Source organism: Camelus ferus, chromosome 14 (genome assembly GCF_009834535.1).
Source record: "Camelus ferus isolate YT-003-E chromosome 14, BCGSAC_Cfer_1.0, whole genome shotgun sequence".
Lineage (NCBI taxonomy): Eukaryota > Metazoa > Chordata > Mammalia > Artiodactyla > Camelidae > Camelus > Camelus ferus.
In genome coordinates this window covers 20,251,608-20,276,770 of record NC_045709.1, presented here as the reverse complement: position 1 = coordinate 20,276,770, position 25,163 = coordinate 20,251,608, and the positions used below count along the sequence as shown (strand labels likewise).

At 48.6% G+C, this 25,163-nt stretch overlaps 2 protein-coding genes across 3 annotated transcripts in view; both read right to left on the bottom strand.

The window, feature by feature from the left end:
* Positions 1 to 2,888: 2,888 nt before the first annotated feature.
* Positions 2,889 to 10,996, bottom strand: URAD (ureidoimidazoline (2-oxo-4-hydroxy-4-carboxy-5-) decarboxylase). The gene is made up of 2 exons (XM_032496396.1): positions 10,715 to 10,996; positions 2,889 to 3,594 (listed from the first exon to the last, which is right to left on the bottom strand). Exons 1-2 carry the CDS (start codon positions 10,887 to 10,889, stop codon positions 3,248 to 3,250), a joined length of 522 nt encoding a protein of 173 aa, XP_032352287.1. The 5' UTR covers positions 10,890 to 10,996; the 3' UTR covers positions 2,889 to 3,247.
* An 8,051-nt stretch (positions 10,997 to 19,047) lies between these two features.
* FLT3 (fms related receptor tyrosine kinase 3) overlaps positions 19,048 to 25,163 on the bottom strand; it is a 69,234-nt gene continuing 63,118 nt past the window's right edge. For both annotated transcript variants that reach the window (XM_032496395.1, XM_032496394.1), the window contains exons 22-24: positions 24,851 to 24,950; positions 24,337 to 24,442; positions 19,048 to 19,620 (exon numbers count right to left, since the gene is read on the bottom strand). In XM_032496395.1, coding sequence (XP_032352286.1) covers positions 19,498 to 19,620; positions 24,337 to 24,442; positions 24,851 to 24,950 — 329 coding nt within the window. In that variant the 3' untranslated portion in view covers positions 19,048 to 19,497. The remainder of the gene's footprint in view (positions 19,621 to 24,336; positions 24,443 to 24,850; positions 24,951 to 25,163) is intronic.

Below are 25,163 nucleotides of genomic sequence, written 5' to 3'. Positions count from 1 at the left end.
GTTGGGTGATGTTCCCAAGGTTGCACAGCTAGCTGTCCCAGTCACTAACATTAAATGAGCTACTCTAGGTGTGTTCTTTGCCACCCATAGCACCCTGTACAGATGTTAATGATTACTAAGGCTGCTGGTGCCACCCTGGAAACACTGCCTCCCCAACCCAAAACCAACTGATGTCATTGCCCACATCCAAACTCCCCACTCCACTCCGCATACCAAATAGTACCAGAACAATGGAGCTCAGCTGTGGCGACAATTCTGCCTGCTTTCCCCGTCCTATTTATTTCTACCTTTCACAGGCACCTGCTAACTGCAGTTTGTTAGTTTATTGAATGGCGAGTTTTCCATAAATTCCACCCCAGATTTTTCTTCAGTTGCCAAAGAAGGTACCCATCTCCTTTTGTCCTACAGTAAATTACTTTCTGAAAAAGAACTCATCTTGATTTTTGAATTGGAATTCATATTCTGTAGCAGATCTCTGGAGATGTGTCAAATTTAAAACGAGTAAAAGTTATGCGAAGAAACTGGGTTGTCTTTTTGCCCCTTGTCTACTTCCGGTGTCAGTGTCCGTGCCATCTTTTGGACACACAGATCAAAAAGCCCACCTGTCCGGGAGAAGAACATAGGTGAATGGGACTGGGCTCGGGAAACCCTAGCGCCAGCGCTCTCGGGGGCGCTCAGCTCGGAGATTCGCCGGCTGGGCTTGGCCATTTTAAGGGGGAGTGAAAGTCGGCGAAGCAACCCCCCACCTCGGAAGGCAGCGTGCATGGAGGGGTTGAGGGTTACGGAAACTGAAATCAGCTCGTAGCTCTCCAATTCTTCTTAGAGTTGCCATCGTGCTTTATAAACGAATTAGTACGTACGGTGTTAGTTATTTACCCTGGACTCTGCACCCACCGCTTCTGCGCCCCCGGACATCTCTGAGCAGCTCAGGGCCACCCCGCCGCCCCTGCTGGTGCGCACGCCGAGGCTGCAGTAGGGGCCGCGGTCCCCGCCGTCGGGGTTCGTCTCCCGCATCCTGCGCATCGGAGCGCGGAAACCAGAAAACATTTCCGAGGCCGGGAGAAGCCCAGGGCGTGTCGCTGTTTGAGCCCAGAAGTGACTGGAGAAAACTGCCTTACCAGACCCCGGCAGCCTCAGGTGACCCGCCCGCACGAGGAGCACCACCTCGCCTCTCTGCTCCTACCGAGAAGGAAGCAGCAGCCCTCGGGGGCTTCTGCCAGGGTCTTCCCAGCCGGCGCCCAGGTCTGCGTCCCGCGCCCGCCCCTGCGTCTGCAAGTACTCAGGTCTTTGAAGGAGATGCTGTGCAGCCAGCTCTTCCTCCCCCTTCTCCCCCAGCTCCTTTGAAGGGGCGGATCCAGCGTCTTCCCCAACCTGTATCCCCTCCTGCAGAAATAAACAATTTTACTGACAAGCGTTGAGCCCTTGAAATTTAACTGTGTAATTGGAGACACCAGATCGGCCTAGAGGTCCAGATCACATTCCCCTCTTGTTCTAAAAAGACGGCTGGGAATCTTGACCTGAGTCCTGCCTAGCTTGAGCATATTTACATAAAGAGCTCAGACTCTGCATTTTGGGGTCCATCTAAGAGCTGCACTCACCCCAGGGGTTGGACAGGGTGACTGCCTTCAATATAATGCATTTTTCTGAGTCTCAGGCCCAGCCGTTGGCCCTTGTATCCTGGGCCAGAAAACCCTCCTTGCTAAGCAGCAGGTTTTGTGTGTGAGTCAGGAAAGCCCCCAAGTTACCCTGGCTGGAGGGAGGCAGGCGTCTAGCCCCAGGCCCAAGGGCCTCACCGTTGCATCCAGGTCCAGAGCACAGACACTGAGTCACTGCATTTCCTTTGTGGCTTGCACCTGGTGCTCCTACACCCAGGGAAGGCGCCTGGCACCGGCCCACGGCAGAGGGGGCCCTGGGGCTGGTCTACAGGAACAATGAGGCCACAATTAGCTTCCTGGCACCCCCACCTACTGCCCTCACCAGCTCTGGCCCTCACCCTTACCGCTAGCAGGCAACACCTGTAAGATGGGAAAGGGGAGGTTTCCTTTACATTCCTGCGCTACCACCGCAGCTTCTTTCTGAGGAATTCAGCCCCCAACTGAGGGTGCAGCCACACCGATTTTTATGGAAAGAAGGCTTTCTGGCTGCTATTGCTGCTGCCAACTCAGACCCGGGCGGGAGGTTCTAGTCTTCAAAAGGGCCGACTCTGCCTTCACTCCTTGCCTGGTGTGTGTTGAGGAGGACACTGTGGCTCGTTTCTCCTCTGCCAACAGAAACCTAAGTAGTATTTGTCGGGGTCGGTTAGATCTTCCAGTGGGTATGGCTGAGAGAGAGAGACATGGGTGGGCTCCTTCTTTGTGAGCGGACAGTCTCTGGAGCCCGAGTTGACAAGCTCCCCAGAGCCGGCCTTCTCTGGTCAGAAAGATTTCTATGGGCACTGATTTTCCTCCATCACCCACTTTATCAGCTATGGGGTCCCATCTTCATCCTGGGGACCACAATATCCAGCACTAGTCATGAGTATTATTCAATTATTTTAAAAATTATGTTTAATGACATGGTTTCCAGGGCCAGTCTGAGCTTCTGACCAACCTGCTCTCAGGGGCCGACCTTCGGGAGAGACAGGAGGCCGCTGGCCCTGACCTTCAGGCCTGTCGGGTTGGAGAACCCCCACTCCCAGCGCTCTCTGCCTGCCCCCACCGGGCGCCTTCCCAGCGCAGCCCACTGTGGGGCTCTCGCCCGCCCACCGTGCCCCTCGCGTGCCTTCCCCGGGGCTCTGCTGTCCTTGCACCGGCTCCCGTAGGTGTCCCAGAGCGAGAAAGCCGCTTCCGCTCACATGTAAATGTCGGGTGCAGCCACTGGGGTTGGAGAAGAAAAAACAGACTAACTGCTGTGGAATAAAAGATTCCTTTTTCGTCCGTTTTACTTTGCGGTTCGGGCTTAGCAGGAGAGGGTGGGGGAACCAAAAGGGCTGAATAAGCGCTTTGGAATCCACAAAGGCTGGTGTGTCATGGGCCGCAAAGGAGTGAAGAATTGAAGCAGTGAGCTAGATAAATCGGGGGCAAAGCACGAAACTATCTGGATATTTCAGCAAAGCGTGCGCATAAGGGTAGGTGGACAAAAGGGTTCATTATTTGTGCGATTCAATTCTCCGTGGCCTATGTGCGCGGGTGCGGACGCCGTTCCGGGCACACCGCGTGCAGCCGCGGCCCCCGCGCGTCCCGATGTGCGTCCGGGGTCCCGGGTCCCGCTACGGCTTGGGGAAGTCGCTCCCGAGAAGGTCGGCGAGACGCAGGCGGCCGATCTTCTTCACCTCGTCCATGGCGGTGCTCAGCTCCTGCGCCCGCAGGCAGCGCAACCGGCGCGCCAGCTCCCGCGGCACCGCCTCCCGGTCGCTGAGGCGCGCGGCGAGCACGAAGGGGAAGCCGAAGCGCGCCTGGTACCGCGCGTTGAGCTCGGCCAGCCGGAGCCGCTCGGCCGCGCCCAGGTTCATCAGGCCCGCGCCGCTCTGCTCCCGCTGCGACTCGGGGGTGAGCGTGCCCCGCTGCAGCTCGGGGCCCGCCAGGTCCGGGTGGCAGCGCAGGATGCCCTCTCGGCCTGCGGAGAAGCACAGACACGAGGCAGGAGCGCGTTACGGCGCCGCGGAGAGGGCGCAGCAGGCCGCGTGCGGGCCCAGCCGGACCTCCTGCCCCGCCCCGAAGAGGGCTTCAGAGGGAAGCAGTGTCCTGGGTGGTGCTGAGGGACAAGGGGGTGTCCTGGAGGCTCGGGGCGCCCCTCAAACACGTCCCGAATCTTGCACCCCTCTGTCCCCACTTCATTAGGCCTCGGCCAGGACCCAGGGGCGGGGCGGGAAGTGACAAGTTTGTCCTTTGAGACCTTGGGGCAAGAAGAGCGGAGGGAGAGGCCGCTGAGGCTCGGAATTTACGACTTGCTCGGGAGGGAGCAGGGACGCGATAAGGAGCCTGAGCATTTCGTATCTTTTCAAAGTCCTTTGCTCTCAGGGGGGCTTTGATGTCGAAGAGGGCCGGACACAAGGGCCTGAAGACTTCCTGCAAAAGCCATGGAATGGGTTTCTCTCTGTTCCAAAGGTGGGGGGGGGGCGGGGAGGGTCCATAGGGATAACATCCATGGGACTTGGCAAATAAATGCCCAGGCTTTTGTGACCCTAAGTGTGAGTTCTGGGCTTCTGGAATCAGGCAGCCAAAGAGCTTTGCAGATGATTAACTGCAAAGAAACCCATTTCCAGCCGAATTCTTCAGGCCCTTTGAACGCAAGTGGCTTTCCTCCTTCTAGGAAAATAGCACCCACTCACCATCCACCCTGTCTGAGGCTCATTTTCTTTCTCTGACTGTCGATCTTAAAGCGATCTTAGAGCATAAGGTTTCCTTGGAAGACAGCTTCCCATAATCTCCTAAAATTGGCAACCCCTGGTGTAATACCTGGGATTTTAAGTCCTAATCCAGGAGGTTTTCCTGAGCTCCGGCCAATCATTTTGCTTAGCTCTCTAAAGAGAGTTAGGATCCTTGGGGCTGGGCAAGATTTCAGATTTGGTAAGCAGGAAGCCCGATCTGTACAATTGTGGTAATGACACCTAACTTGCTGAGTATTGGCCAGGATTAGACACAACTCATATACCCAAACAGCGCCTAACGCTAGCAAACATTCCATAAACAGCCATATTATTTGTCCTAGCACACTCAGTGCAACTGCGCTGGGTGCAGCTGGAAGCAACTGACCCTGGGGCTGGGGACAGGCAGGGGTCTCCACTGGAAAAGGGAATCATTAACCCCCTCCTTTAATTATGGTATAAATTTCCCTTGCTTAAATCTTACAGTTTCTGCCCTATTAAAGGATGACTGGGGTTGTGCTGTCTAATTTGTGGACCAGTGTCCTGAGACGCAGGGAGAACTGGGGGGAAACATCTGCATTGAAGAGAAGACTCAACAGAGGCTCAGAAAGGCTTAGGTGACCTGCCCAAGGTCACTTAGCCAGTGGCCGCCTGTGCCGGGATCCAGGGCTCCAAACCGCGGGCGTCTTGGGGCACTAGCTGCCCCTACAAGGTTAAAGAGGAGTTCACAACGAAACGCATGTTACCAATAATCCCATCTCTGTAACACCACTTTTTTAGAACCCCTCTCCTGGGCCCTGCCCCTCGGGCACTGCAAACCGGAATTGGTTGGTTCCCGCTTCCCGCGTGCAGCCGTGTCCGGGTGGTGAGAAAATGTAGGCGTTAAATTCCCTACCTGGGGAGCGGGGCCCAGCCCTGGGCCGGGAGGTGACTGTGCTGAGGCCGCTTCCAGGGCCTGAGGCCGAGCTGCGCCGGAATCTGCTCCGCACCCACCCAGCCTGGGCCGCACCGGCGGCGGGCGGGGGGTCTGCGGGCGGCCTGGGGGGGGCGGGGCCTGGGAGCCGAGTCCTGGGCGGCCCCCGGGCCCGCCCCGCCCCGCCCCGCCCCGCCCCCTCCCGGCTTATTCCGATTTACAAAGCCGCCTGGAGGCGAGGGGACTGAGACCCCAGCTTCTCACCAGACTTCCCCCTCTCTCGGGCTTCCCTTCCTCCTGTTTTTTACTCTGCAGAGGCCCAGCTGGAGGAAGCAGTTATTGGTGGGAGGGTCCCGGGGAGGAGGGGAGGGTCGGCCCCCTTGCCGCCCCTGACAGCCCTCCCTCTCCCACGCGGGGCACAGCCGCCCCGCACCCCGGACCCGCCTCTCCCTTCTGGTCCTGGCATCTCGCTTCTGACTCCTCTGGTTGGTCTCCCTCCTTGAGAACATCACCGGGGGTTAATGTTTGCCTAGGGCTGAGCATGTGTTTCCCACTGTTTGCGGGAGAAGAGGAGGAAGAGGAAAGAAGGGAGGCCGAGAAAAGGGCAGAGCGAAGAGAAGAAGAGACTAGAAAAGAGGAACTGGAATTTACAGACACACACACACACACCCTCAGCTGCAGATAAAAAGAAGAAGGTGTGGGGAGTCCAGCAGAGCAGGCGATGGTAGCTCCGAAAAAACAGAATCTGACCCAAAGACTTCATCTTTATTGCCCCAAGCCACTGACCCCTTGGGTGTCGCCCAGGAAGCACTGACCCAGCCACACTGGCCTACGGCACTGCATCACCAAACGTGCTCTTAAACCCCAGGAGGGGGCTGGAGACTGTGCCTGGGTGCCTCCCACCTCCCAGCCTCAGTCCTGGGGGCCTCCCACCCGGAATGCCCAAGCCCAGTCCGATCGGTCAATGTCCTGTGGCTCACAGGGCCTCTCAGTGCTGCCTGTTCTTCAGTCATTCCTAAAATCTTAGACAGTACTGCCTGTGCTGTTGGTATGCGACCTCTAGAGATGTAGGTGTGGACAAGCTTTTTTTCTTCCTGCAACTGCAAATCATGACTCTCTGCACCTAGAAGAGTTCCTGACATAGAGCTGACATTCCCTGTTTCAACAGAAGAACAGGCCAGACAGTCATGGCCACTGAAGAGCAGGCAGTTGGCCTTGAACCCCATTACAGTCCACTAGTGCCCCTACTAGTGTGTTCTTCCTCCAGGTACAATGGATCACCTGTCCTGTCTGTCGAAGACCAGCCTCTTCACTTGTGTCCTTGAAGCCAGCCCCTCCTTCCATCTTAAAGGCTACAATTCAGACATCAGTCCCCCCTGCCCCACTACCACCACCTTAGCTTCATCAACACACAAACATGTGCTGGAATCACTCATCCTGTAAACAAAATTAAAAGCTTCCCTTGATTCTCGGGTGTCCTCTGGTTCCTCTCTGGGCTCTGCTCCTTTATACAGCAAAACTCCTCAAAGGAATGGTCAACGCACCATCTCCACTTCACCTCTCCTTCCAGGTTCACTCCATTAAGCTCCTAGCCTCACCCACCCACCAATCTGCACCCATCAGGTCACAGATGACCTCTGGCTGGAGCCCAGTGACCAGTGCTCTGTCCTCTTGTCTTTCAACCTCTAAGTATGTCACATGGTTGACTCTCTCTCCTTGGAAGATTACCACATTCGCCTACTCTCATCACTGGTCCTTGCTCTGCCAGATCACTAACACTGAAGTACCCTAACTCAGTACTCACACCTCTTCCCTTCCGTATCCACACTGATGCCCTAAGGGTTCTCATCTAGTCCCATGACTTTAAATGCCATTGGTTCTTTCACGACACCCAGATCTAGTCTAGTCCATGGCTTTCCACTGAGTTCCTTTGTTACGGGCCAACAGAACACTCCATACTTCCACTTGGATGATTACTAGGCATTCCAGACTTCACAACTTCCCTTTCTCCATCATGTCCTCTCAATTCTGAACTCTTCTTCATTGTAGAAAAGAGCACCATCACCTACTCAGTTGCTCAGACTAAAAGCATTGGAGGTAGTTTTAATTTCTCTGCTTCTGACCTGCCTTCCCCCAAGAAACCCATCAAAAACACCGGATGGCTCTGACTCTAAAACTAATTCTGAGAATCCAGCCACATCTCTTCATCCCTCCTGCTCCAACCCTGGGCCACCCAGCCATCACCTTTCACTTCTCCTGCTGCCACAGTTCCACCACCCGAGCCCTCTTTCCTCATATCCCTCCACTCACCACCATTCTCCAAACACCTTGGTCTTTCTGTGCCCCACCCCGCCACCAAATGTCAAAAATCTCATGTTCCTTTTCCTAGGGTGGCGTCCTCTGAGATCTTTGATGGCTTCCTTCTCTTCTTTTGGTTTCACACTCAAATATCACTTCCTAAGAAAGACCTCTTTTATTACATACTTGCTACCGTATTACAAAAAAACATATTACATTCTACCAGTGTCTAGAATTGAAGTGATCCTACTTATGTTAATTCTGCCTCTGTTCCCTAGAGCGTAAACTCACTGAGGGCAGGGGCTCGTCTTGTTCGTGGCTCTATCCCGATGCCTGGGGCGATTCCTCAGGCACAGCAGGCACTCAGTAAGTGCTTACTGACTAACACATCACTCTTGGAAAGGAGTGTTATATATTCTTTGACCGAATGAACACATTTTAATAGCTTCATCTAAATACCTTATAGCCTGTATTTAAGGAAATGTTTAGTATCCAACTGTTTCATTCACTCAACAACTATGTCCTGAAATAAGTATTAAATAAGGAATTATGGCATTATTGCAATTCTGAAATGTCACAAAGAGATGCATGATTGTTATGACAATTTTATTGCTCTTTTATTTTTTATCACTAATCAGTACTGAATTGGGTTGTTATTGGGGTGTGTGTGTGTGTGTGTGTCTGTGTGTGTCTATGTGTGAACCTTCCTCCCTTTAGTATTCCCATTCCTCCGGCTTGGAAATCAGAAACTGGCTTGAAAGGGTTCCTTGCCAATTAGCACTGGAGCTGAATATTAATCCTGGACTGCCACCTACTGGTTAATAATCATCATAGCGTCACCTAAATGGGTTGTCAACCTTGGTTTACTCTAGAAACAGGATGATCAGTTTTCTGTTAACGGCAGCGGAGTTTCTTAGATCATCTAAAAAATAAATCCTTGACCAGGTAGATCACTATATCCTGAACATCTCTTTAAGGTCCCTTTTAGTTTTAGGATTCAAAGACTCTGTTACACCCAGTGTTTTGCTGACTATCCAAGGAGCAAAGCTAGACTATGCAGTGAATCGCATTTTATTTGATTATTTAAAAATAAACAAACAACCATGGGACCTGGGACATAGAGAATTAATGTAAATTGAATAAATTAATGAATAAATAAATGAAACCCCCAGAAACTCTTTCTAGATTTTTTGATTCTCTGGAAAATCCTTCAAAAGGTATTGGGTTGACCATCAGGGTTTGAATCCTGTGTGTCCTTGATCAAGTTACTTAATCTTTCTGTGCCTCAATTTTATTATTTGTAAAATGGGGAGAGTAGTGATAATACTTGTTTTATAGAATTATTATGAAGATTAAATCAGTTAACAAACTTGAAGTGTCTGGAAAACTGTCTGAAAGACACCAATAGCAAGGATTAAATACATTTTAGTGACTTATTTATTACTATTGCTAGCCCCACCCATCTAATGCCATTAAGGTGATTAGATACAGGGCAAGGTGATAAGAGTCGGGCTCCGCTCCCAGCTGCCCGAGGCGAGTGTGGACAACAGCCTAGGGCTGAGAAGCAGGCTCCACCAGCAGGGAGGGCCCTCGAATGAACTGTGTCCCGTGCAGCAGCAAACAACTGTCCAGGCGGCCCTAGCTCCCTCCAGGCACTTTGTCCCACTGAACTGCCACTAAAGTCCCTCTAGTTAGAACGTGTGGGGATGGGCTAATACCAGGATCTTTCAAAATCCTCTTAGGAACAATTTCATTCACTCGTTCAGCAGGCCTTTATCAAGTCCCAATTTCCTATCCACGGAGTGATGGGGATTCTGACACCGGCCACCATGCAGAGGCTCCCTGGTGTCTGAGCCCAGTGGCAGAGCTGAGGGTTCAGCTTTGGAGTGGTCCTGAGAAGTGGGTGAGTGTCAGCATGGCCCCTGAATTCCTGTCAGTCTGATTTTATCCCCCATCCTCCACTCTTCCTAGATGTGCCAGAAATGAATTAAAACGAGTTCCTTATTTGGGAGCCATTCCTCTGACAATCAGAAACCATGCCTGGTGTCAAAGACTGGGGCCGACAGGCAAGACTGGGGTCCTTGCTGTGGAAGAGAGGAGACCACCCTCCTCTCTCCCGCCCGGGTCTCTGTGGAAGCCCCCCTGGCAAGGCAGCGCTCTCCCTCGCCATCCCTTCAGCTGGCTGGAGGACAGCCCAGGGGGCAGCCTTGGCTGCTAACCTTTGGCCTCTGAACTCCTATGGGGCTGTGTGTCATTCTGAGTCACTTGGGGTTGGCCTGACCCTAACCTCACACCCCACACCCACAAGTGCCTCCTTTTCTCTCTCCACCCAAAGGATACCAGCCATTTCCCGCCTTTCTCCAGAGGGATTCCTTCAGGTTTTTGTCTTTGTCCCCCTCACTCCCCCAGGGGAGTGCTGACCCGAGTCGTGGACGTTCCTTAGCAGTCTGGTCCAAACCGGCTGTTTCTGGTAAAAACGTCAGCCCTTTGCTCTTTCCCCTGGGCTGCGGAGATACTCTGATATGGAGCCATCTCCTCTCTTGCATCAGGACATTCCCAAAGTGAGCATGGGGCTGGGAGGGTGGGCCCCCAGCCTGACCTCTGGCCCCTGGGCCACTGTGCGGCCTGAGGAGACAGTGCTTGTTCCCGGGAACCCCCCCACCCCACCCCAGCTTTAATATTTAACAACCAGTTTAGCTGAGCCAAGAACCTTCTTTCACTCCGCTGCCAGCTTGATGCCACACGCACCGGGTTCTCACTTATAAAGTCTGAGGAAACTGACCCTGGCCCCAAAAGTAACTAAATATGTGCACCAGTGATGAGCAATGAGGCTAAAATATCTAAAAATGTCTTGATAACAAAAAAAGCAGACTTACTGATGTAGGAAACAAACGCGTGATTACCGGAGGAGGGAGGGGCAGGCCGCGGTGGGGGAGGCGGGTACAGACCGCTGGGGCTGAGACGCGGGGATGCGTTGGACAACACGAGGAATATGGCCAATATTTTGTACTAACTGTAAGTGGAAAGTAACCTTTAAAATTGTATAAAATTTTTTATAACTTAAAAATTAAAAAAAGAAGCCACCAGGCCTTCCCCCACCATAAGCGCATCTGAAAGCCCTCAGTGGAGAATCTCAGTGTCTAATGCCAAAGCCTTACCTGACAGCGGGAGAGCATCAATAAAGGCAAAAAAGTGCTTCTCTAAATCTTCCAAGTTAGAGAATGGGCGCTGGGACCACACAGCGGCTGCGATCAGAGGACATCTCTCGATGACATTCCCAAACACATCCACAAATTCTCTGAAGTCCATGGAGTTGACCTTCTCAATGTCCATCGCTTGTGTCCCACAAGAGGCAGCAGGTCTTCAGTCCCCCACTGGGCGAGTGAGCGGCGCGGCTCTGCTCACCGGTTATATTTGCCGAACGCACAAGCTTGTCTTTTATGCAACACCAGCTTGGCATGTTTTAAATGCCTCTGGGAGAATCGGACCTGGAGTCCTTGTGCAATGAACAAACACAGGCTTAAGGTCTAATCTAGGGAGCGGAGATCTTGCAAAGGGGTAAACGTGTCCAGTCAAACTCTCCCCACCATCAAAGCCAGCAGAGGCCGTATTTCCCTCTCAGCATTCAAGCCAGATATACTTTTGGTGCCATTAAGGGTTTAACATCTATGTTATCCCAGGGAACGCTTCCTGGTAACCCAGCTAGGTCACAAGTCAACACACTTGACATTCAATTTCCCGTCTTGTTGCTGCTGTGAACAGGTAGTACTTTCAACCTTTCTCTGTATCTCCCATGAGGAACACAATAGGCACTTAACGAACGCTCATTCAACAAGCTGCAGAATCTAGGGAATCACTCTGCCCCATTCTCAGTCACTCAGACATCACTGTGCTGTTTTCCTTCTGGACGTGCCTGTCCCTGTCTGAAATCACCTTGCTCTTTGTGTTTATTTCTTTGCGTACCCTTCTCAGCCACGGCAAATTCCACAAACCCAGAGACGGTGTGCCTTGTCTGCTTCCGTGTCCTGGGTGCCGAGAACCCTGCCCACAGTAGGCATGTGATAAACACCATGTAGTGAATTAGCTGATTTGATGACTACATAGATTAAATTTCTCACCCTGACATCTTTGACATATACTCAAAACAGAAATACTGTGGAAGATCAAGTCACAGAAAAGGAGGGGTCAAAACTTCAAAATAAAGAAAGATATTGCTATTTCCCTTTAGAACTGAAAATGCAAACGTATCTCCAAAAGTCATGCTACTTGCACACCTGCTTTCATCGGAATGAAAAGTTGGTAAGTGGGCAACCACATTAGCATTAATAAATTGGTCACGCTGGCCCCTGTGGTCTATGAGAGGTGACAGGCGACAATAGTGCCCGTGAAAATCTACCAGCAGCCACAGATACCTGTTCTAACTCTGTCGCTGGCGTTTCTCAGCACAGGCCTCGCCCTGACTGCCTGGGCCAAAGGGTCATGACTGAAGAACCCACAGAGGCCTTGTCTCTTGAAAAGCAGTTGATAAAATTTGCTTTTCAAAGGGGTAAATCTGACCCCAGAAATACCACAATTATAGGCCAAGTCTCCGAATATAAAGGAAGCTGTATATGTAAGATTAATACTTACATAGCATATCCCTCACAGAGATATGTGGAAACACACTGGGTCCTGTAGTGGGTGTGCAGTTTCCGGCAAACAGCACAGTGTGGAGATCATAGGCCCAGGAGAATTATGACCCAGGCTCTGCCACCTGCCATCTGACATTGGCTAGTTATTGAACTTTTCTGTGCCTCAGTTTCTCTGTCTGTACAATGGGGATAATAAGAGTACTTCCCTCATGGGATTTTTGCAAAGATTCAGTGCATTCATATATCAAAGTTTCATAGCACTGCAGAGATGTGGGCTGACATAACATTTCCTGTGCGCGATCTCTGCAAGGGACCAACCATGGAATTTTCTCTTTTCTTCTGCCACCTTTCCTGTCCCTGCAGGTTTCCCTGCAGGTTTCCCCGCAGACTCAATTCATGGCCAATGTCCATGTCTTCCCCTCTCCCTCCACCAGCGCCCTCAGCCTGGGTTCATTCTGACTGTGGGGAGGGGAGGATGCGGTCTGTCTAGCCCCCACCATCCATCTGTCCAGGCTCCCCAGCCTTGTTCCCACCCTGGTCCTGGGTGAGCAGATGGGCACAGCAGCTGAGGGAGAAGGGGTCCCGGCTCCACGGCTCTTCGCCCCCTCCCCTTTTGTGTGACCCTTACCTCTTATTTCTGCACACGGAGGATCCCCCACCAATGGTCCTCTGGCCTGGGCTTGGAGCCTGGCGGTTCTCAGGTCCTCTGAGAGCAGCTGAAAAGAGACAGACACCTGAAGTTGCAAGTGGAAACTCCTCTCATGGAAATGCTGATATGAGCAATAGGAAGGGCCTGGCTTCACACAGTGCTGAATTTCTGCCAGAGACTGGGAAGCTAACCTCCTTTTATTTTGTGTTACCTATTGCATAACAGTAGCCTACTAATTCCAAATAGCCTACTAAGGGCTGAACCTTCAAGACACAAAAGGTGAAGATATTAAGTAGTCATGGATATAGAAACAACATCCACCAAAAAAATCCCCAAAACAAAAAAAACCCCTCCAAAAACAAAAACGTAAAGCACACCCAAATTCCTAAAATGGAACTTGGCAACACTTGCATGGGCTCAACGTCTGCTGTTTGACTCTCTCCAGTCGAATCTATCAAAGGTATGGAAGAGGGTCAGAGGTAAGGCAATTTTCATCTGAGCAAAAAGTTAAGTTATTGAACTGTCCACTGTAAATGGTGAATTGTCTGGTATATGAGTTATGTATCAATAAAGCTATTATTTTCAAGTTAATTTATACAGAGAAGTAGCCTCATAATTCGCCTTTAACCATTCAAGATATGATTCTTCTCTTCTGATGGCTGAATAGATTATATTTGACATTATTATCATTTTTCTTGTAAGATAAGAGACTTCTAACAGTACTTAGAGAAAATTCTTAAATAGGCCCAGTCAAATTTTCATTGTTTTTTAGCTGAAACATTTCCAGCATCTGCTCCCTTCAACTAACTACAGCCCTTAATTTTGCATGAGCAGAGCTTGTGCAGAAATGTTTTCTCAGTGAAATACCAGAAAGGCAAATTGCTTTCCTATGTGCACACTGTAAATTTGAGGCGAATTGGGAGTTGGAACTCCTGTAATCTTGCTGTTACCAGGCTCCTTTCACTGGCTGAGGACTGAGACAAAGCAAGATGAATTTCTAGCAGAAGGAGCCCAGGGGGGCTGCTGCGGCCGGTGGGGCTGTGAGGAGGTGGCAGGCGTGGGTGACAGGTCAAGCCTGCATTTAGTATCTCCACTTACCTAAGTAAGTGACTTAACCTTCTTAAGCTTAAGCCTTGGTTTCACTGTGTGTTGAGTGCACAGAACCAGCTCCTACCTCTCAATGTGTTCAGTGCAGCAGTCCATGTAAATTCAGCACAGCTCTGGCACACAATGTGTTATCCATAAATCAGTATAATATAAAGAATTATTCAAAGCGAACCTTGAAGACATTAGGCTAGCTGAAATAAGCCAGTTACACAAAGACATGTAGTGCATGATCTCACTTATATGAAGTAACCACATTCATAGAAGCAGAAAACGGGAGGGAAGGGGCTGCCAGGGGCCGGGGGGAGGGGAAATAGGGACTATTTAATGGGAACAGAGTTTCAGTTTGAGAAGATGAAAAAGTTCTGGAGATGGATGGCAGTGATGGTTGCACAACAGTGTGAATGTACTTAATGCCACTCAGCTGTACACTTCAAAATGGCTAAAATGGTAAATTTTACGTATGTATATTTTACCACAAAAAACATCATCAAAGATTTTTCTGCCTCTTTAAGATAATTTAAAATTTAATATGTGTTGGATTTCCAGGAACTAAAAAGATGTGTTTTTTTAGGTGATAAGTGTTCCCTACTTTTTCTCTGTTGCTGGTGGTGATTGTGACACAGACAGTAACAAATGTGAACACCGATACGTCATTTATTTTTGACAAAAATGATAGTGGGCGCGGCAGGGGAGAGCAGACAAATCTGTTACTGAGATGATCCTTCGTGAAGAGCTGAGGGGAGAGAAGCAAGATCAAGAAGAAAGACAAGTGAGGGCAGTGGGAGAAGGGCTGCCTCTGTGACGAGAGGTCACCCAGGCATCTGCCTGCTGCAAGCCCTCGCCGCGGGGTGTTTCTCTTACTCCCGGACACAGTCTTCGTTTTCAGTACAGGAGGCCAGTCCAGGCTCAGATAATTCAACAAAGAAGGTGCTCCAAGAAAAATAAGTTCAAAAGTCAATTCCCTGTGCAAATGAACGCACGGTATCAAACAGAGTGGTGACTACCAGGTCCTGTGAAGGAATCTGACATCAGGCTGCTGTTACTGTTGGGACTGTGTAAACAATGCACAATGAGTGCACAATCCCTACCACAGTTGGTGAATAAATGAAGTCAAGTTATCTGTATAGAGGTTGTTTTTCCATCTAATCAACACATTGGCCTTCCCTTCCATTCTGCTTCTTAAAATGTGCTTTTCCCCAGGCAGGGTGTGTCCTGGAGTCAGGCTGCCAGAAGGACAACAGCAGTCCCAGGGCGCCACCTGCTGGCAAGACCCCTGCAAGGGGCTGCCGCGGGGCTGTCCAGGCGGCAGCAGCAGCACTTGCCTGAGATCGGGGCAGGTGTGCTCGGACACGAGACAAAAATGTGTAGTGTGTCAGGGACACAATTTGACCCAAACTAAAACCAAATCTGGGGTAAGGGCTGGGTTTAAAAGAGTCTAATTTCATTTTCCAACACCATCCTTCCTAAGAAAATGTGGGCTTTTTTATATCATATTTGGTGTTTACAAAAGTTACGTTATTAAGGATAATACCATGAGGAACACCTGTGAACCCATGACCCCACCCAAACCCCGAAACTTCAAATGTCATCATGTGATAATGAATTTTTTTGGGGGGGTAATTAGATTTGTTTATTTATTTACCTATTTTTAATGGAGGTCCTGGGGACCGAACTCAGGACCTCTTGTACGCTAACCATGTGCTCTGCCGCGGAGCTGTACCCTTCCTCGATCATGAATAAACAGTGATAATTATATAACCACAGTTCCGTGTAATATCTTGAGTGAAATCTAGCATAATGTTGATTCTTTTTTTCTTTAAGAAATTAGCCTCTGGAAGTCGATATGGTGTATGACACATTTTGGGGGTGTTTTGTTTTGTTTGTCAGTGGAGGTACTGGGGATTGAACCCAAGCCCTCCTGCATTCTAAGCACGTGCTCTACCACTAAGCTAAACCCTCCCCCTAACACTTTTTTTTTATAAAGCTCCCGAACAAGAGAGTACTCATTTTCAAGAAAATTAAATTGTTTGGTGCCTGTAATACTGCAGCAACCAGAGGGGTGCTCTACAGGTCAGTCCACGTACAAATGTATTTATTTGGCGCCATCCACAGTGAAGTCATGTTCAGAAAGTACGTGTGTCCTGACCACAATCACTGGAGCAGAAGGAAAAGGAGAACATGCCTATAAACGTTAACCCACTTTTATTTTCCCCCCTGTGATCACCAACACACAAGCAGTTCAAGAGGGCTTCCCCAATGCCTGCCGCTCGACTCCCTCCTCAACTACTATCAAAATCGCAGAAGGTACAGAGGAGAATAAATCAGTGCAGCCCTCAAAGCTAGAAAGACCGTGGGGTGATCAAAAATAGAGGACTTTCTGGAGAAGGTAGGGCAGCGCTCGGGTGGCTCACAGGCCCAGCAGGAAGGCTAGTGACCCAGGCTTGGGCAAGAGGAGGGACCAAGGCAGCCCCAAGGACCCAGGAAGTTAGAGCTGCTGTCACTCCTGCCGGAGACGGTACATGTGAGTAATCAGCTCCAACTCCTTGTCCATCCTTGTCTGATCCAGTGAAGCTACAAAGTTCCAGAACAAGGGGGAAGTTTATTAACTTGGCTTGAGTCAAGGACCCACCTTGGCTTCAAGGCAAAGCCCCCTGACAGTCATCCCACCTCACTGCATACAACAGGGAGACGTAAGTCCTCGAATCACGGGGCTGTGACCAGTGAAACGGGAGTGGGTAACTGGATGGCTAACAAAACCCTTGATCACTGCCACAGGGTCTTTGAAAATAGTAAGCACAATAAAACATCTAAAATGGAACTACCATGTGCTCAGCAATCCCACACCTGGGTGTATAAACAGAAGAACTGAAAGCAGGGTCTCAGAGGTATTTACACCCCCATGGTGATAGCCACATTATTCACAATAGCCAAGAGGTGGATACAAACTAAATATCCACTAATGGACAACTAGATAAACAAAATGTGGTCTATCCATACCATGGAATACAGTTCAGCCTTCAAAAGGAAGTCTTGACACCTGCGACAACATGGATGAACCTTGAGGACATCGTGCCATGTGAAATAAACCAGTCACAAAAAGACAAACACTGTATGATCCCCCTTCTGTGAGGTGCCTAGTGTCATCCAATTCCTACAGACAGAAAAGATGGTTACCACGGGGTGAAGGGAGAGGGAAAGGGTGGGGGGCTTCCGTTTAATGGGAACCAAGTTTCCGATTTTGCAAGATGAAAAAGTTTCAGAGGTCTGTTTCACAACAAAGTGAGTATGCTTAACACTACTGAGCTGTACACTTAAAAGTGGTTAAGATGGTAAGTTTTAGGTTACATGTTTTTTCCCCACCACTATTAAAAATACAATAAATAAAATGATAGCAAATACAAGGATGGGAAACTACAGCTGAAACTGTAACGGTAGCTCCTCGGAGAAGAATTTGGGGTTTGGGTGCCTAAAGGGGAAAGTTCACATATTACTACAGGTAAAAATACGAAGTTATTTGAATTTTTAACATCACGCATATGGTATGCTTTGAGGAGGTAGAAATTGACTGCTTAGACTTACTGTGTCCTGACTGTGCGCACAAAGGGAGTCAGGCATAGAATTCGGAGGAAATCACACCTACTTTCAAACGTCTTAAAATCCAAGCCAGAGAAAGGATGTTTACGTTATGTGGTAGGCTTGAAACTATATTGTAAATCAACTACTTCAATCTAAAAAAAAGAAAGGACTTTTACTGAAGTTTACTTAAGAAGGTAAGTACTTTAAGTAGGTAGACTCAATATTAAGAGCCAACGGGATGACCCAGGCAAAAAGCCCCCGCAAGGATTCAGAGGAGGACCTGTCACTCAGGGCGGGGCCGAGAGAGACGGGGGAGAAGACGGCGCTCAGGTCTTGTCCTCTCGTCCCCAGCAAGGACTCAAGTATGGGGAGAAGGGAGCTGGCATCCCGGATAGAGAGTTAAGAAAAGAAAAACTGGACATGGGGCTGCCCAAGACATCCCCGCTGGACATGAGCGGTGGGTCTGGCTAAAGAGACCATGGAAAGCTGGCATGAGCAGTGGGTTTTAACTGGTGGACCCAGAGGCACTGAAAGCGCTCCCGCCGAGGCGCCGTACCCGCCAACCAGTGTGTTAGGAAGAAGAATTTGTCAGCGGCACAGAAAACTTTGGGGGTGGAGAGACTGGGAGAAGAGTTAGGGGAAGAAGGGATGCGTGTGGTCTGAGTGTACAGCGGCTGGTCTAAAGCAAAGGATTAAAGCCAGAAAGTTACGAGCCAACGACAATATCACGTTATACTCACCAGCTAGGCGTGGATCTAACTGATTTATGTTTATCTAATCCAGTTGGCCTCCTGTACCCGCGATTGGTTGAATCTGTGGATACGGAAGGCGCGAACACAGAGTGCCAGCTCTATGATCCCATTTTATGTAAGGGAGTTGAGCATCTGTGGATATTGGTATCTGAGGGGTGTCACGGAACCAGTCCCCCACGGATACTGAAAGACGACTGTATATGTATATATGTGTAACGTACATATACTACATGTGTAATTCATCTAATTCTTACAACAATCTTGTAAGATAGATGCCATTATTATCCCATTTTCTGGAAGGGGAAACTGAGGCCTAGAGAGGTTAAGTTACCTGCTGAAGGTCCCACAGCTAAGAGGTGGTGGGAAGAGGATTCCAGCCTAGACAGACTGGCTGAGAGCTCTTCTCTGCAATCACTACAGGGGAAGGAGGACAAGAAAAAGAAAGAAAGGCAGAACTTCAAGTTCCTCACCAAGGGGATGAGGACAAATCCAAGTTTACAAGCTTGTGGGATGAAGGATGGTGAGCTTCAAAGGATGAAGGGTACAGAAGCAAAGGACTGCTTCAGGAAAGCCAGCAGAAGTCCACATCAGCTGTCCCTCACTCAGTCTGGGGGCAGGAGTCATGGATCCACTCAAAAATCTGATGAAGGAATCAGCCTTCCTGCAAGAAGAAAAACACACAGGCACAAACGAAACATCTCACATGGTTTCAGAAGGTTCGTGAATGCCAGCTAAGTCTCACCCTCAATCTACTATGTAAACAATTCAATAATGAACATTTCTATAGTAGAAATTTTATTTCCATTCATAAAATATATCACTAAATAGCTGAAAAAGTTACATATTATTTTAAAACATAGAGTTAAAAAATCATATTTGCTTCTCCTTAGCAAAATGCTTTTGTCTTATATATTTACAAGAATATAGTATACTTCAGGTACACAATTTTCACTCAAGCCAGCCTGAGAAGGCCTTTGGATGTAGGCAGATGCTCCAATAAAGTTACTTATCAGCTCGTCCTGCCTTGTGCAAAGGATGACTGGATTTACAAAAGTCCCTTTGGAAACAAGAGTAAACACAGAGAGCTTCTAGAGAAAAGTCCAGCAAAGCAGCAGTTGAGAATATATTTTCATTTAGTGATGACATTAATCTTGTTTTGGTAATCTACAGCCTGTTTAAGGTAGGTGTGGGGGCAGGGAATGAAGTCCTTAGACTAAATCGTTTCTCTATGAATCTTCGACGTGAGCCTGTGGAGAGGGTAGCCCGGCATCCACCTCTCTGCTGTAAGGCCGCCTGTTCTGGTAGACCGAAGCACGCTCGGAGACGCGGCCATCCATGTTCTGATACATCTGCCAGAGGGAAAGAGACAGGACGCTGGTTACCATCTGATTAAGACTTCCATGTCATGTGCCTACAGTGCAAAGTATTATCTTTATTATGCTTTGATCTTAGAGGATAATCTACGTATTAATGGACAAAGCAAATCTGGTCCTTTTATTAATGGAGAAATCAAGTCACAGTCAAAGATGTTATGTTATTATTGTTTCTTCTCTTAGATGTAAAATCTCAGACTAGAACTCCTATGGCCAGGCAGAGAGAACATAAAAGACAAAGGCCACAGAAGGAGATCAGTTCTTCAGGCAATAGAAACAGAGAGCCGACTTCTTGGGCTTTTATTTGGGAGTTTAGTGACCTTTAAATTTTCGTCCAAAATGAGAACAGCTCTACTTTTTTTGGTCTCATTGTAAAGCTAATACGCATTCATATAGATAATCTGAACAATATAGAAAGATATATAGAAAAAAAGCTAAAATCGCCATTAGAGGGGGCCTGCTGTACACACCCAGTTTGGTGTCAGCAGGCGCGGACGTCGATTCTGTCGCAGTACTTTGCTGTGAATCGCTAATATGTTACCTGTGTTACATCTCTTCACTGTTTACTAAACACGAACACATCTCATCTTTTCCTTGGCAACCCAGGGCTGCACAGTACTGACGTACCATGATCAACCTTCTGATGAATTTAGGTGCATAATATAAACTGAGAAGTGCGCACGTGACCTTGTCTGTCTTTGGGATAAATGAGGGAAGTGGAACTGCTGGGTCAGAGAGGCTGCACCTTGAATTGTGAATCGCATCGCCAGGCTGCCCTGCAGAGGGCCTTGCTTCATCTGGGTCTGCCAGCACTCTTCTCCGGAGCCTTCCCAGGGCTCCAGGGCTCGAGATGTGGACCCACTTTTGAAATTCTCTTTCTTAAGTGAGTTCACTGATTCTTGCCATTTTGTCTTTTCTATTTCCATGAATTCTTTTTGTTTCTCTCTTTTCCACTTTATTGGATTGATCATGTTTTCTCTTTTTCCCTTTTACACCGAACCTGAGGTTATATATTCCTATTTACCAGGGGTTATACTTACACTTTTAACACCCATTTTATTCTTTAAAAAAAATTGGGGGCGGGGCGCTAACTTGGTTTGTGTATTTTTTAGTGGAGGTCGTGGGTTCAACCCCCAGGACCTTGTGCATACTAAGCACGTGCTCTGCCACTGAGCTACACCCTCCCCCAACCCATTTTATTCTTGTGTTTATAACAGCGGTGTTGCTCCCACTGCAGAACTTCTGCAGAATCTCACCAGACCTCTTCGTACCCTTTTAGGAAAGCACTTTTCTCTAGTCTTTCAAAGAATCCTCTGTTGTGGGTCTTCCCACCTCGGCTTTAACTGCTTTCATTGTCCCAGGGATTGTCCCTAATTCCTGGTCCACAGAGATCTCCTTCTTTCTTTCAAAGGGAAATATGGCCTCAGTCCTATTTTAAAGATGTATATATTTCCCATAATGTATAGGGGCTGATAGGAGAAGAGAGACGGCAGGAGTCCAGGCCCCTTTCTGGAAGCAGGGCACACGCATGTCCGCCCCCGCGCCTTCCTCCCACTGCCAGCGCCTCCCTTACTCCTGTCTGCTCCTGTCTGCTGCTGTGGTCACCTCTTCACTGAGGTCCTTCCTTCCACTCTTTGCCTTTGTTTTCCCAGACTTAGTTTTATGCTTCCTTTCCTTCCTTCCATCCAAAAATATTTGCTTAGTACCTGCTTTATGCTAAGATGATGCTAGCAGCCAGGTACACGATGGTGAACAAGACACATGCGGCCCTCACCTACTTTCAGGCCGACATCCATTCGTTTAGTGACCTGTTACTGTCTCCTGACTATGGGGTGACACCAGCTGATGTAAAGATGAGGACGCATCATCCTTGGCCTCGTGAATCAAGTCTAGTGATGAGACAGACAGACTCTTAAAGCAGAACTATCACACAACATGACTTGAGTCCCATATAGAGTGATATATACAGTGTTGTGGGCATTCAGAAGAAGCAGCCTGAAATCTGACTGGGGAAGTTGGCAGGGAGATTCTGGAGAGGAGAGAACATTGGGTCAGGCTCTTTCTTTATTATTGAGGTATAAATGACATACAACACTATATTAGTTTCAAGTGTACATCACAGTGACCGATATTTGTATACACGGCAAAAGGGTCACCCCAATAAGCCCAGTAAACATCCGTCATCACACACAGTGATCTGGGTCTTTAAGACAAATATTGAAGCATGTCTGTCCATTCCAAAAGCCTCATTGGCTTGTCATTGTCTAAGTAACGCCTTAGCGTGTTACTCAGTGATCTCTCTGCTCTCACTCCGTACCACTGGGGTTGGGTTAGACCCAAAGGGCTAACACACGTTTTCCAGATGTGTTTCCTTCCCTGTCCCACTTGCTCTCCAAGAGCCATTTTTCTTCCCTGGTCCATGATGAAGCAGAAACAGAGATTCTACAAAAACCATTCAGGTGCATGCCAGGAAAGATGGGCCCAGGCATGCTGGCAAGGCCTGTTTTCCCATCCAAGGGACCGGATGCGACTGTGTTAGGAGATGTGAAGAGGAGAGACGCAGGAGGAGCAAGGCTCTGCCCACCGTGGGCGGAGCTGCCCCGTAAGGCTGTGCGGAACAAAGCCAAGGCCGCCCCGGCAGCCGTGGGCCCTGCACCCCGCTCACACTGGCTGTCCAGTCTCGTTTTCCCCTACATCCCCCCACCAGCCTCTACTTCGGCCGCGACCCTTTGTCTTCCCTTCTACTTTCTCAGCACTGAACCTTCGTTCACATTCCTCACCCAGCCTGGGACACCCTGGTGGCCCCCACTCCCCAGCGAGCAGCCCAAATCCTACTCACTCCTCACAGCTTGGCTCAAATGACACCTCTGTGGATCCGCGACCAACTGCCCAACAGATAAAAATGACTCATTCCTTGTGTCTCTAAATAGCTCTCCTCTCAGTTTATCTTACAGTGTCATCTGCTCAGCAGAGTCCCTGGGGGCTTTCCATCTTTCCTTTTTGACCTAATTCCCTGACAATAACTGAGTTTCCATATGTGATTTTTTTTTAAAAAAAAATCATGATAGGAGGAGAAGACACACACTGTCCATGCAGGTCTCTGGAGAGGCTACAGAATTGAAAACAGACTCTTCCTAATTTAGAAAAAGAGGACAGACAATCCATTTAAAGACTCAGATTCACATTTAACTACTGTTTATTAACTACTAAGTGCCCTCTGCCTGCTGCGTCTTTTCACTACATCGTCTTATTCACTCTGTACACATTCATGAAGGAAGATTTGTTAACCCCATATTTTAGAAAAGGAAACTGAGCCCCCAACCCCCCCCCAGAAAGATTAAGTTGTTAGGTAGTTAGATAAGTGGGGGCACCGGGCAGACAGATGGAGGAGGGGGAGGATGGTCTGGAAGATGACCCGCCTCCAGCAAAAAGAGACTTTACTTCTAAATGAGCGTCAGCAAGAAACTGGTTAAACCTGACAGCCACGACTGTGGGGCAGCAGAGAGGACTTAACGGACAGGACCCAATGCTCTCTGTATTGTAATTAACACTGCGGTTTAGGCCCCCCTCCATGGGTTTTTCTGTGGACACCGTAAGTAAGGACATGAGCAAAAGGGGCCAAACATGAGTAAGCACTCCAGGGACAAGAGCCGCCAATCAATCAAAAGCCCACCTCTCAGCGCGGGTGTGAGAGAAAGGGAGATAGAAGTCACCGTGTCGCCTCCCCCGGGGCCAGCCTGCCTCCCGTTCCTGGCGTACTTTTCCTTTTCTAAATAAATCTTTAAAATCTCTCGCTACAGAATGCACTGTCTCCTGATTGTAACTTACCTTTCGGATATCACAAACACTGGGATCTTTACCTTTTGGGGTAACAAAGCAACCTAATTAACCCATATAAGAAGCAAAGATTTGAAGGGAGGTAGTGGGAGTTTCAGGCCCCATCCTTTGTTGGCTCCATCTAGGGGATGGCTCCTGTCACTACATCAGATGCTACCGATGAGGGACGAGTCAGCAAAGTCATTCCAAGTTCTCAAAGCTCAAAGATTGCCCAGCTTAGCAACCCATTTTACAGGTGAGAAAACTGAGGCCCAGAGCTGGTATTAGGTTCTCCAGGTCAGTGCTCTCTCCACTCCGCCTTATGACATGACTGAGTTATACGACTATTCCGTACTAAAGCTTCATGTTGAATTAGGAAAGGTCAGTGGCTTCCGGAGGTTAGTGACTGCATTTCATTTACTTGTCTAGTCCTCTGCACTGGTCACTGAAAAGCATTTAATTCCTTAATCAAAGGGGTGAAATCTTCAAGAAAAGCTCCCCCCCCCTTTTCCCCTAAAACCACTTATCCATAAGTATATCTAACCTTATACAGTTTTATTTTATTTTTCCCTGGGGATTCTTTTAAAATTGAAGTATAGACGACTTACAATGTTGGATTAATTTCTTCTGTACAGCACAGTGATTCAGTTACACATATATACATACATATTCCTTTTCATATTTTTTCATTATAGGCTATTATAAGGTATTGAGTATAGTTCGCTGTGCTTAACCCCATACAATTTTAAAGAGCAATCAAGACCAGCTGCGGTGAGAGACACACGTTGGTAACTCTGGTCCTTAGGAAACCGCAGGGAGTGTTCTGAGCTATTGCTCCTTCTAGGAATGTTTTATAAGACACACCGTGCTACGTACCGCTTCTTCTGCGTCCGCCAGCTGACATCCTAAAAATGAAGTCAGGTTAGGGAAGGACGGCCGTTTCCTCGAGTCAAAAGCCCAGCAGGACTGCATTATAAAGTATCTGTAAAAACAACAGGACCAGGAGCAAGATAGGCAATGTGCAGGAAGCCAAATGGGTCACTTTCCACTTAGTAAATCTGTGGAGCTACGTATTTCTGGATGTTGTCTTGAGGCAAGTACTCTCCTCAATTTCGAACTCACATCAGAAAGGTCAAATCGATGATGGATTTTGAAAAATACAGTGTGGACCAGACGTCAGGAGAAGGGCCCTTCAAGGAAGGGAATTGAAACCCAGAAAAGGTTCAGTTTTGTTCAGAAATTCCAGAAACTAAAAGGAAAACTCTTTTCTTTTTGTAAGAGGAATTATGTGAACTCTGCACTAAGGAGTTTTACTGTTTTTCTCAGGGCTTTGGAACTAGACAACCTGGACATCTCTGCTTTCAGACCTTCCAGTCTGATGTGAACTTACATTTCTTCCGTAGCATAAAACGGCTGATCCATCTTAAATCCACTCTGAATGAGCTTGTAGAAGTTGGCGTCAGCCGGGATGCCAGGGTAAGGGTTGACACCTGAGAAAAACATGAGGCTTGCTGACCATCCACTCGCTCTTCCCTTGTTTATCAGTCACTCAGTTAGCAGACACGGTTGTGGCTCCCTGGCCCAGCATCGTGGCGTCAGCAGATGCCATGGTTCCTGCTTGAGAGCAGGACAGACTGACGGACACCAGCAAATAAAAATAAAGGGCTCATGTTGCAACAGAAGTAAGACCAGGGGACTCTGGG